At 33.8% G+C, this 12,263-nt stretch overlaps 1 protein-coding gene across 1 annotated transcript; it reads left to right on the forward strand.

Moving 5' to 3' along the window:
- Nucleotides 1-8,700: 8,700 nt before the first annotated feature.
- LOC134245195 (uncharacterized) lies at nucleotides 8,701-9,477 on the forward strand. The gene has a single exon (XM_062727468.1). The coding sequence runs from the start codon at nucleotides 8,701-8,703 to the stop codon at nucleotides 9,475-9,477; it is 777 nt and encodes a 258-aa protein (XP_062583452.1).
- The last annotated feature ends 2,786 nt before the right edge of the window (nucleotides 9,478-12,263 follow it).

A 12,263-nucleotide genomic window follows, 5' to 3' on the forward strand; every position in this document is an offset into this window, starting at 1 on the left:
CGAGATATCGCCAACATAGATCCAAAATATGCATAATGAAACATGTTGTACCTTGATTGGTAAATAAAATATCTTGTATCTTGTATAGAGCTTGTAGTATACTATGGTATTCGTGACATTCGTCCACAAATAGCAAATTGAAATTATAGACCGTTAGACCTCTGTAAAAAGGCTATACAGGAGGACGGGTAGAAGATTATCGACGAAAACTTTATCCAGACTGTAAAGAACGTGATTGAGAGTCACCAGTATCACACTATATCTCATAAATACCTGTAGTTTTTGGTTTTAAAACAAAAAAAGAATATTCTTTACTTGTTTAATAGATTTTAAGCTTGACAAGAAATGGTGTTTGGATGTTGAGTAGATAAGATAACTCAAACTATACAGGTACTCTTGGGAAAATGTTGCGAAAAAGAAAGCTTAGTCACATATTTTTTTATAATGCCTGTGACGTCGAAGATTTTGCTGCTCCGTGACTTAATGATATGTCCAGAAAAATCACTCAAAATTGATACCAATTTACAACATTTTGATATGAAATTTTGAAGACCATATAAGTAAAGATTCTTTAACATAATGTGTGTTATTTTGCCCGATTATGTCGTCAAATATTTTTTCTGTGCAACAAGTCCGCGTAATTTTTGAACGGCCCTCGTATATTATACAACTGTAATTTTGTATCGAAAATAAGTATGTATTGTGGCAAAATATTATAAAAGAATGGAAGCGTACAAGACGAGGAGAATCCCCCTCTCAAAGAACAGACATTTCTCCATTCTAAAAGTTACATTTTTCAAAATTAAATTGTTTATATCATCTTTTACAAAATAAATTCTGTATTTCATTGTTTTAATATTTTATTAATAATTTATTTTTCACTCATGTTTTTAAGATATATGAAAACAAAAAGGAAAAGGTTTAGTTGTTTTGAACATATTTTGACATTTCAAACTTGTACTATGAGTTTGATTAAAAAGGAGTACGTGTCAGAGTATGTAGGTGTAAATGTCAGAAATCACGGGCAGATCTCGAGAATATTGAGTAGAGAATGCCCGCCATATGTAGATATTCTGAATCCAGAAAGGACGGGTCTATCCAGAGATAATTAACTTCTTTTTTTTCATAAAGCTTGAACATAAAAAACTCTACTGATACAATGGTATAGAATTGATACCATACGATTGATACCATGATGAGAACAATACTTATCGCAGCAACTGCATAGAAGGTATACATTTAAATAATTTTACTGGCAATTGTCAAAGTTCATAAGAGAAGTTCATTAAATGTCAAAATTTAAATAAGACCTTTTGATTTGATCGAAAAATCACTGCTTTGATGCAGTCAGTCTAGTCACGGAATTTCTTCATGACAAAAGAATTTGGAAACATTTTGAGACGTCACTTGTAACTTATCATACTATGTCTAATTAATGTAGTCTGGGAAGTTTTGACATTTTATCTGAATAACGTGTGAAAACTTAACAAAAAAAGGGAAATTAATCCAATTGAAAGGGATTGGGATAGGGAGGGAGTGTGGGGTAGGTTCTAACCTTTTTTTCACCCCTAGATTTTATTCACACGTGCACATTCCCACCCTTCACCCACTTGACTTTATTACTGTACTGCAACCAAAAGTAGATGAGGGGGCAACCAGTATTTAATTATTAACGCTTATAACAGCAAAACGTTATATTTCCGGAAAAGTGGGGAGGGGGCGAGTGTTTCAAATGAAATCTAGGCTTATATTGAAAAAAATATATATTCATCACATCAAGATGCTACGAACAAAAAAGTAAAAGAAAAAGATTTGTAATCAATCTCAAAATCCCGTAAAGAGCACAGATAAAAAGTCCTTACAAAGAATACACACAACATGCTCCTGTAAAGACTAAACAGTACTTGCTCTGCTTAAAAGTACATGGAACATGCTCGTGTAGAGAGAACAAAACATGCTCTTGTATTAAGTAGACAGAACATGCTCTTTTAAAGACTTCACAGAACATACTTTTGAATGGAGTCCTTGTCTAGCCTTTTGTAAAGTGTAAACAAGAGGCCCAGGGGCCACATCGCTCACCTGAGCAAATTGGCTAGGAAAAAGCACAAATCAGATCATAACTGAAAAGTTTACTGAAGGGGGAGGGGGGGAGCTTGAATTTTAATACTACTTGAGAATGCCTTTATATTAATACAGCATATAGCTTTGCTTTTCTTGATAAAAAGATTTTTTTAAAACATTTTCTTCCTATATATAACTTCATAATAATTGGAATTTGATTCCCCATTGTTTCCGTCCCTACCCCAAAGGGCCATGATTTGAATAATTTAAATCTTCTGTCAATGCATGAGGTGGCTTACATATCAATATGACTAAACAAAGCTTTTCTGTTCTTGGGATTTTTCCCTTTAATTGGCTTTATTTTTCTACACTACCTGAAAATGCTTCCATATAAATACTACTATCACTAATCATGGCTTTGCTATTCTTGAGAAGGAGATTTTTTAAAAATATATTTTAATGTAAAACTTGGATCCCCAATTGCGACCACACCCAATCCCTGGGGTTTATGATTTGAACAAACTTGAATCTACACTACATGAGGATGATTCCATATAAATATCACTAATCATGGCTTTGAAGTACTTGAGAAGACGATTTTAAAAGATTTCCCTATATATTCCTATGTAAAACTTTGATCGGCCATTTTGGCCCCACCCTACCCCCGGGGGTCATGATTTGAACAAACTTGAATCTACATTACATAAAGATGATTCCACATGAGTTTCATCTTTCCTGGCCCAGTGGTTCTTGAGAAGAAGATTTTTAAAGATTTTTCCTATATATTCCTATGTAAAACTTTGATCGGCCATTTTGGCCCCACCCTACCCCCGGGGGTCATGATTTGAACAAACTTGAATCTACATTACATAAAGATGATTCCACATGAGTTTCATCTTTCCTGGCCCAGTGGTTCTTGAGAAGAAGATTTTTAAAGATTTTCACTATATACTCCTATGTAAAACTTTGATCGGCCATTTTGGCCCCACCCTACTCCCGGGGGTCATGATTTGAACAAACTTGAATCTTCACTACCTGAGGATACTCCCATATGAGTTTCACCTTTCTTGGCCCAGTGGTTCTTGAGGAGAAGATTTTTTTAAAATGCCATTAATTTTTCACTTATTCATAATTATCTCCCCTTGGAAAAGGGTGTGGCCCTTCATGTGAACAAACTTGAATTCCCTTTACCTAAGGATACTTTGTGTCAAGTTTGGTTAAAATTGGCCCAGTGGTTCTTGAGAAGAAGATGAAAATGTGAAAAGTTTACGACGACGACGACAACGACGACAACAGACAACGGACAAATTTTGATCAGAAAAGCTCACTTGAGCCTTCGGCTCAGGTGGGTTAAAAAATACGTTTTTAAAGAATGTTCTTAAAACATGCTCTTCAAAGGACTTCACAAAACACGATACACCGGGAATGCTCTTGCAAAGACTACACGGTACATGCTCTTGCAAAGACTACACGGAACGTGCTATTAAGGTAAAGGATACAAAGAACATGCTCCTGTAAACAGTGCACAGAGCATGCTCTTGTTTTAGAGTTCACGGAACATGCTCTTGTAAAGACTACACGGTACATGCTTTTGTAAAGACTACACGGTACATGCTCTTGCCAAGACTACACGGTACATGCTCCTGTAAAGACTACACGGTACATGCTCTTGCCAAGACTACACGGTACATGCTCCTGTAAAGACTACACGGTACATGCTCCTGTAAAGACTACACGGTACATGCTCCTGTAAAGACTACACGGTACATGCTCTTGTAAAGACTACACGGAATGTTTCACTTTTAAGGATTTTCCACGTTTTCCTAAACGACTGGAAGAGGGGTCCATACCCCAAGTGCCTGTGCTTTTTTTCCACAAAAATATTGCGGCTGTAGTCTATATTGACTTTATAACAAGGGGAGAAATCCTACTCTGAGAAAGAAAGAGTGGACATTTGGCACTTAGTGCATGGGGAAATCCTACTCTAGAGTATGATTTCCAGGGGAAAGCTGGCTATGGGGGAAATCCTACTGTACAACACCGGTATACATGTATAGTTAGGGCTAAGGTTTTCTTTGCTTACTAGTAATCTAAAACAAAATGAAAGACAAAAGTATATGTCACATGATAGTTGCATGATACAGAACAGTCACAGTCAGGACAATGTGGTAAATAACAAGTAACTTGTGACGCACTGCACAAGAGAGGTAACCTTTCTTTTCCTTTGCAAAGAAGCAAGACAAATGTAAAATATGACGTCACGCGAAACTGCCTCTTTAATAAAAACTGAAAACTGTTTTTCATTCGTTGCAGTATTTCCTTTTGTATGAATTATTATTATAATGCAAGATGAAAATCTGTTTTAATCGCATTTACATGCATTTCATAATATGCAGCAACTATCAGATCTGTTTTAATCGTATTTACATGCATTTCATACCGGTAATATGCAGCAACTAGGATCAAAATGTCATATGGCATAAAATGGACAAGTCATTGAAACGTGATATGCACAACATTGTTTGTAAGTCTCGTTATCGTAATTATATTTCAGATGACCCGGGTTTTTTTTCTGCAAATAGGAATCCAACTTATTTTGAAAGGAGGAATTTTCTCAAACACATACGTTAGTTTTAAATATTTTTAATATGTATTTTTAGCGAAAAATAAAAATAAAAAATACAAAGCTGGTTTCAGTAAATGTTCTCTCAAGCTTCTTTCTTTATTCCTTTCTTTAAAATTTACAGCGGTGACGAAGAAACAATAAAAAAATTAAGAAGCGGTATAAATGAAATCAAAGACTTAGAATTCAAACCACAAAATTTTACCAAAATGAAGGCCATCCATATTTAAGATTTTACAAATAAAATTTAATCCAACTATTACCCGCGAAAATTTAAAGTATTTTTTTTATATAGACAGCAGCTTTTCAATGAAAATAAAACTCGTAAATTTACTTACCTTGTCGTTTCTTATTTAAATTTACTTTCAAAATCATTTTGTTAAAAAGCATTCTGATTGTGCACACAATTACTCCAACGATGATATTAAAAGATGCATAAGTTTCTGAGTGACGATATTTAAATTATAAAATATATTTTTTTAGAAAGTATTCATACGTTGAACATGCTTTTGCGCATCTAACCAATTTAGAGACATAAACAATGAAATGTGTAAAACTCTATAGTATCTTTTATTTCAAGCTCACTGGGATATATGAATGGAAATAACAATTATTAACTGATAATACTAAGTCGATATATCTGAATGTTGAAATAAAGACCACAGCAAGTGATATCTTCTTCTCATTTATGGTTTTTGAGTGAATTATGCTTAATATAAATTCAAAAATAGTTCTTTTAATAGGGGGCGCAATTGGTACCTATGGGGATTCCGGCCGATTATTTGGAGACCCAATCACGATAAACTACACAGCTATTATCAATCAGAAACTCAAGAATATTTTCAGAATGTTTTTATTTTTTTTTAATGACAAGGTAAGTACTTTACAAATTCAATACACATCGAAATTAGAGTAAATCCTAGTATTATTAGAAAAACGGAGCACACGGCGGGTGTGACCGTTTGGCAGAGGATACTCAGTCCTCCATGGCATCTGATTCCACCTCTGATGTTTTGGAGGTCCGTGTTTGCTGTGCTCCTATTTTGTACTGTTTTATGGACTTTTTGAGCTTGAATACTGTTAGTTATCTCCATGAGTTTCATTGATACACCATAAGAGGCATTTAATGTGCTAAGATATCTTGGTATCACATTTTGTAAAGGGATATAATTAAATATGAACACTAGGAATTTTATGACAAAGAAACAAGAGAAATGCTTGGAGTAACAAGGAAATGCAGAAGATAAAATATGACTAATAAAAGTTTGTAAATTTATTCAAAAGATTGTTGGAGATAATGAACAGTTTTCGAGCTCAAAAGTCCATTAATCAATATAAATAAGGAGTAGACCAAACAGGACCCAAGAGCTGGAATCAGGTGTCATGGAGGAGTGAGCATTCCCTGCAGATCGGTAACACCCGCCGTTTGCTCCCTTGTCAATGATTGGGAAATAACGGGAAAATCTGTCGACAATTCAGTGTGTAAATAATGGCCTAGCAATTCGTATGAAAAATTCAGTTAGCATTTCACTTAATGATAAATTGTATTTGCTAACAAGGTCATTGTACCGACTATATAACTTACCAAATGATTACTTTAAACGAGACTGCTAATATTCTTGTTTCAATAGCTTGTTTGAAAATAACCTACTTCTTTTTAGATATTGTTCATACGTACAGCACTTTCTTGCGTATCGAATCAACTGAGTGATATAAACCCCGAATACAATGAAACATATGGATATTTTTTTTTATTGATATGTACTAGTAATAGGAGCAGAGCAAGAGATAGGGGCATATTGCTATAAGTAAGAGAAGTTGACGAATGAAAAGTTAAAGTCAGCACGATAATCATAAGGCTTTGTTGTTAGATTACCATTAATAAATATATCGTATCGACATAATTATAAGAATGGAAATAGCATTGTTAATTGACAATACGTCGTCGATATATCTAAATGTCGAGTTGAAGGCCACAGCAAGTGCTTTCTTCTTTTCACGTATAAGATTTTGGACAAATTTTGCTTCATATGAGTATAAAAATAGGTCTGCTAAAACGGAGCGCAATTAGTACCCATGGGATTGTTGCAAGGCCTGGTCTCCAAAAACTCATTAGATATTGTCAATCAGAAACTCAAACATTTTTAAATGTCAACATCAGAATACTTTTGTGTACAATAAGAATGTTTTTTAATAAAATCTTTTGCAAATGACCAATGAAAAGGGTTAATTAACGAGTTCCATTTTTATTGAAAAGGCAGCTGTCCATGAAATTTAAAAAGCCTTGACTTTGATTTATCGTGGGGAATGGTTGTGTATCAAGTTGAATCAAATGAACATTATAAACATACAAACATTACAAGATGTGTTGTATTGGACTGATAATTGCTCGTAATTAAAATAAACAATTTTCCAATTAGTTGAAACAATTACATTCGTAATGCATTACCACCATCGATATTTTGCTTCCATCCCAACTGTAAATTAAACTGAAAATGATTGCATAAATAAGAATAACAAAGTTAATGTCATTAAGGGAATACTAGTTATAAATACTTTGACATGAGTACTCAGTTATGAAATTTCATTATTACCTGACCAGTTGTGGCAAAACGAGGAAAGCTCCAACCAAATCCTTCTAATTAATTAACAAACATTTTCTGTATTAAGACGGTATTTTGCAACTATCCCCAATCCTTTATGAAGATGATAATTGTTTTTTTTTATGTAAATAGATTTTATTTTTTTCCCTTTACAGATGTTTTCCAGAACAAGGGCTCACTGAAAAAGAGACTAGACAGGGGGTGTTTACTCCTCCTAATCCAATGACCAGACCACTAGCATTGGAATTTTCAATTTTTTGTTTGTTGTTGTTGCCTTTTTTTCAATGAATACTGTTCGTTATTTTCACCTATTGAAAATTCCTAAGGTCAAGCAGGAATGAAATGAAGATTTTTTTTTCTTTGCATGGAACTGGAACTTTTCACTTTTCTTTGATATTCCTACTCTGTTCAAATTTTTTGATAAACTCTTAAATTAAAATTTGAAAAAAAGAAAACAAGAAGAATTTAGCCTCTTGGTATTGGAGAAAGGGGGGGGGGGTTAGTCTGTGTCTTACGCCCTAATTACAGATCTTGATTGCTTTAAGGTTTTTTTGAGATTGAATTTGATCACTATTTGTTATCACGGCTTTTAATTTTGTTATTTATTTACGTAAAGATTTCCTTCCATAATTAACATATATTTTTTTAACATATTTTTTTTTCCAAACACTTGTGAATTTATGAACCTTTTTCTAAATAGATAAATAATTTTCTTTTCTTCATTCGCCAGCTGGGATTTGTTTTATTCACACTTAATTGATAGTACCAAGTTCAACATTATACATAGATTTATCTTATATTTTCACGTGTACATATATCCTCTATTTAAGAATAGAGTAAAAGAAGCTTGATATTTTTAGAGTTTTGTGATCTCAAAGCTCAGAGAGCCTTAACTTTCCTTTTAACTTATTAAACTGTTTTACTAAAAAAAAAAAATCAAGAGATTCTTTTTCCTTTAAGTAAGTACGTATATATGTAACTCAAATAAAACTTAAGGAAAAAAACTTGTCTTTTTTTCCAATAATTTTATAACTTTTTGTCATTGTAGTTCTTAGAGATCATTAACTGTCCACCATTTTTAAATTTTGTTTTATATTAATTTCTATCCCTATATGATTAACACTTTTTTAATATTTCCTTTTCAAAACAGAATTGAACCTATTTGCTGACTCATTTTTTTTTATATTACGAGGGTCATTCAAGAAGTTTTGTCCTCCCAAGTCCTCCATAAAAATGAACGTAGATAACTTCAAACACACTTGTTATGGTTCATTGAATTCATTATCAACCACACCGTCCTTGCAGAAAAAGAATTGCTTCAGTTTTTGAAGATTTATCAAGTTTGGAAAATATCCTACACGTGATACTCTGTTGTTTCATCATGGGAAAGAAAGTAAATACAACAGAGTAGAAATGAGAAGCTACATAAAAGCATGTGCTAAACTTAAAAAATCAGCAAAGGAAACATTCGAAGAGGTACACAATATTTATGGAGACCAACAGCCATCATACAGAACCGTTTCCAGAAGGCTGAAAAAATTCAAAGACGGGAGAGAAACTGTTAAAGATGATGTACGATCCGGAAGACCAAAAACGGTTAGTAATGCAAAGTACTTGCTGAAAATCAAAGATTTAGTGGAGAAAGAGGGAAGATACACTGTTAAGGTCTTAGCTCGAATAGTAGGGATATCAATAGGAGCAGTTCATGAAATTCTTACAATAGATCTCGGTTACAGGAAGATCTCTGCAAGGTGGATACCACATTTACTGAATGAGGAACAGAAAGCTAGTCGCGTTGCATGTGCGAAAAAAATAATCACACTATTCAAAAAGAGGAAAAATCGACTATTTTCAGACATACCGGTTGTAACAGGAGATGAAACGTGGGTGCATTATTTTCAGCCGCAGAGAAAGTTTGATAATAAAATATGGATGACAAAACAAGGAAAGCGTCCAGTTATTGTCAAACGCTGTCAGAGCACAAAGAAGACTCTTCAAGCCATTTTCTTTGATAGGGAGGGTGTTGTGTTGCAATTTCCAATTTCCAAGAAGAGAAGTGTCACGGGAAAGATTTACAAATGTGAAATTTTGCATAAACTTAAACAGCAATACAAAAACAGACGTCCAAAACTGGTATTAATGATCTCTTCTTGTTGCACGATAATGATCCAGCCCACAAGTCCAAATTAGTCACAGATTTTCCCAGTAAAGAAGGGGTTAATGTCATCCCTCATCCTGCTTACTCTCCAGATCTTTCCCCCTGTGACCTTTTTCTCTTCCCAAAACTTAAAAGACATTTAGCTGGAAGACGCTATAACTCTAGGTCACCACTTAGCTCCGCAATTCATTAGTTTGTGAAGGGTCTGCCTAAAGAGGAATATAGGAAAGCTTTTACTGTACTTGTTTTTTCCAAACAATAAGTCGTTCAGTAAAATAAATTGATAAAAATGGTTTGAAGATGACATTACAGAGAACATGGTTTTAACTTTTCTGTGAATTTGAAAATTGAGAAACATTCTGTCTCAAAGCGGGGTATTGTCCACGCCTTATACGCCCTCTTTCTTTAAATTTAATCTCAAAAGGCTAAAACGTCACCGTTTATTACATAAATCTTCAGTAAAAATTGTAATTTGCCAAATAACTTGTAAAGAACATTCAAAATGCCGTCATTAATCAAAAAATACCTTTCAATGTATACGAAAGATTAACAACTTGTTACAGATTATATTCACTCTACAAGGATTAACTTACAACATGGTCATACATGACATTTTTTAGCTTACATATACTACTAAGCAACATACATCTAGTTATAGCATTGCGAAATGACTTAATCTTTACCCAATTTTAACAAACTGACGCCTTGCAGAATGTTTCCATAACATTTTTCATATGCTTTTTTATTTTCCATCGGCCCATTTATACATCCAAACAGATCTAGAAGACTGTATTGAAAATCATTAGATTAGAAATAAGAAAAAGAAAGTGGTTTTTTTCCGTTTATTTCAAAAGAAGTATTTTCATGTTTGTACAAATATTTACCTTTTGTCTGTTTACTTTCCAAGTGAGATATCTCTTAGAGGCTTGATTTCTCTAGCAACCGATGTCGTAAAAAGGACTTTGCCAATAGCCAGCTTCCCCCCCCCCCAAATTTGTACTCTAGATCGAGTATAGGTCCCTGAGGACAGTTCCCTCTCCTTTAATTTCTTTCTCCTTTCCAAATAATATTAAATCATAACAAAAATGCATTTGCTACAAAAGTTGATACGCAAGTCAACTGATATTTGAATGGATATGTGTCTTCGACTTCAAAAACTGCCAAATTTTTCACTCAAAGTTAGAACCCTGTGGATGAAAGTTGGAAACAAATCTAAATATCTAAAATTATGAACAAACTACGTAATCATAACATCTTAGTTTTTTTGAACATATCTTGACATTTAAAACTTGTACTATGAATTTGATTAAATAGGAGTACGTGTCAGAGTATGTAGGTGTAAATGTCAGAAATCACGGGCAAATCTCGTGAATAGTGAATAGAAAATGCCCGCCATATGTAGATATTCTGAATCCAGAAAGGACGGGTCTATCCAGAGATAATAACTTCTTTTTGTCCCCCGCTTTCGCGAAAGCGAGGGGACATTAAATCTCATTCGTCTGTCCGTCTATCCGTCAGTCTATCCGTCTGTCCGTCCGTCACAAAAACATTAACCTTGCCCATAACTTTTGATTAAGTGGAGTTGTGACTTTCATATTTCACACATGTATTCCTTTTGACAAGACCTTTCTTTGGGTACCACCAAATTTGACCTTTAGACCTTGACCTTGGAGTTTGATCCACTTTTACACAAAAATTCTTAACTTTTACTTTGGCCATAACTTTTGAATGGAAGGGACTAAGACTTTCATATTTTACTTATGTATTTTTTGTAGCAAGACCTTTTATAGGATACTAACAACTTTGACCTTTTGACCTTGACCTTGAAGATTTCCGTACTTATGAAAAAAACTTTAACCTTGACCATAACTTTTGAATGGTAAGGGCTAGGGCTTTCATACTTCATATACAGTATATAATTCTTGTGAGAAGACCTTTCATTGAATACCAAGAACTTTGCCCCTTGGACCCTGACCTTGGAGTTTGACCTACTTTTCAAAAACATTGACTTTGGCCACAACTTTTGAACAGTAGATACCAGGACTTTCATATTTCACATATGTATTTTTTGTGGCAAGACCTTTCCTTTGATACCAAAAACCTTGACCTTTTGACCTTGACCTTGGAGATTTTTTGTACTTATGAGAAAACTTTAACCTTGACCATAACTTTTGAATAGTAAGGGCTAGGGCTTTCATACTTCACATATGTAATCATTTTGAGAAGACTTTTAATTGGATACCAAGAACGTTAACCCTTTGACCTCGACCTTGGAGTTCAATGATAATTTCTAAATAGATGACTTATGATAGGGCGTTCATATTTGACACAAAATGTCATAAAAAATGACATCTCACCCAAAAAGACACCAAAAGCGGGGGACCACAATTCTTTGAATTTGCTTGTTTCATAAAGCAATCAACATAAAAAAACTCCACTGATACAAGGTATAAAAATGGTACCATACGATTGATACCATGATAAGCACAGTACTTATCGCAGCAAGTTTATTAAATGTCAAAATTTAAATAAGACCTTTTGATTTGATCGAAAAATCATTGCTTTGATGCAGTCAGTGTAGTGACGGAATTTCTTCATGACAAAAAAAATTGGAAACTTTTTGAGACGTCACTTGTAACTTATCATACTATGTCTATAATTAATGTAGTCTGGGAAGTTTTGACATTTTTTCTGAATAACGTATGAAAAGCTCAAGAAGAAAAGGGAAATTAATTCAATTGAAAGGGATTGGGATAGGGAGGGAGTGTGGGGTAGGTTCTAACCTTTTTTTCATCCCTAAATTTTATTCACACGTGCA

The sequence above is a fragment of the Saccostrea cucullata genome, unplaced genomic scaffold, assembly GCF_032062105.1.
Source record: "Saccostrea cucullata isolate Sc308-1 unplaced genomic scaffold, CSIRO_AGI_Scuc_v1 ctg180, whole genome shotgun sequence".
NCBI lineage: Eukaryota > Metazoa > Mollusca > Bivalvia > Ostreida > Ostreidae > Saccostrea > Saccostrea cuccullata.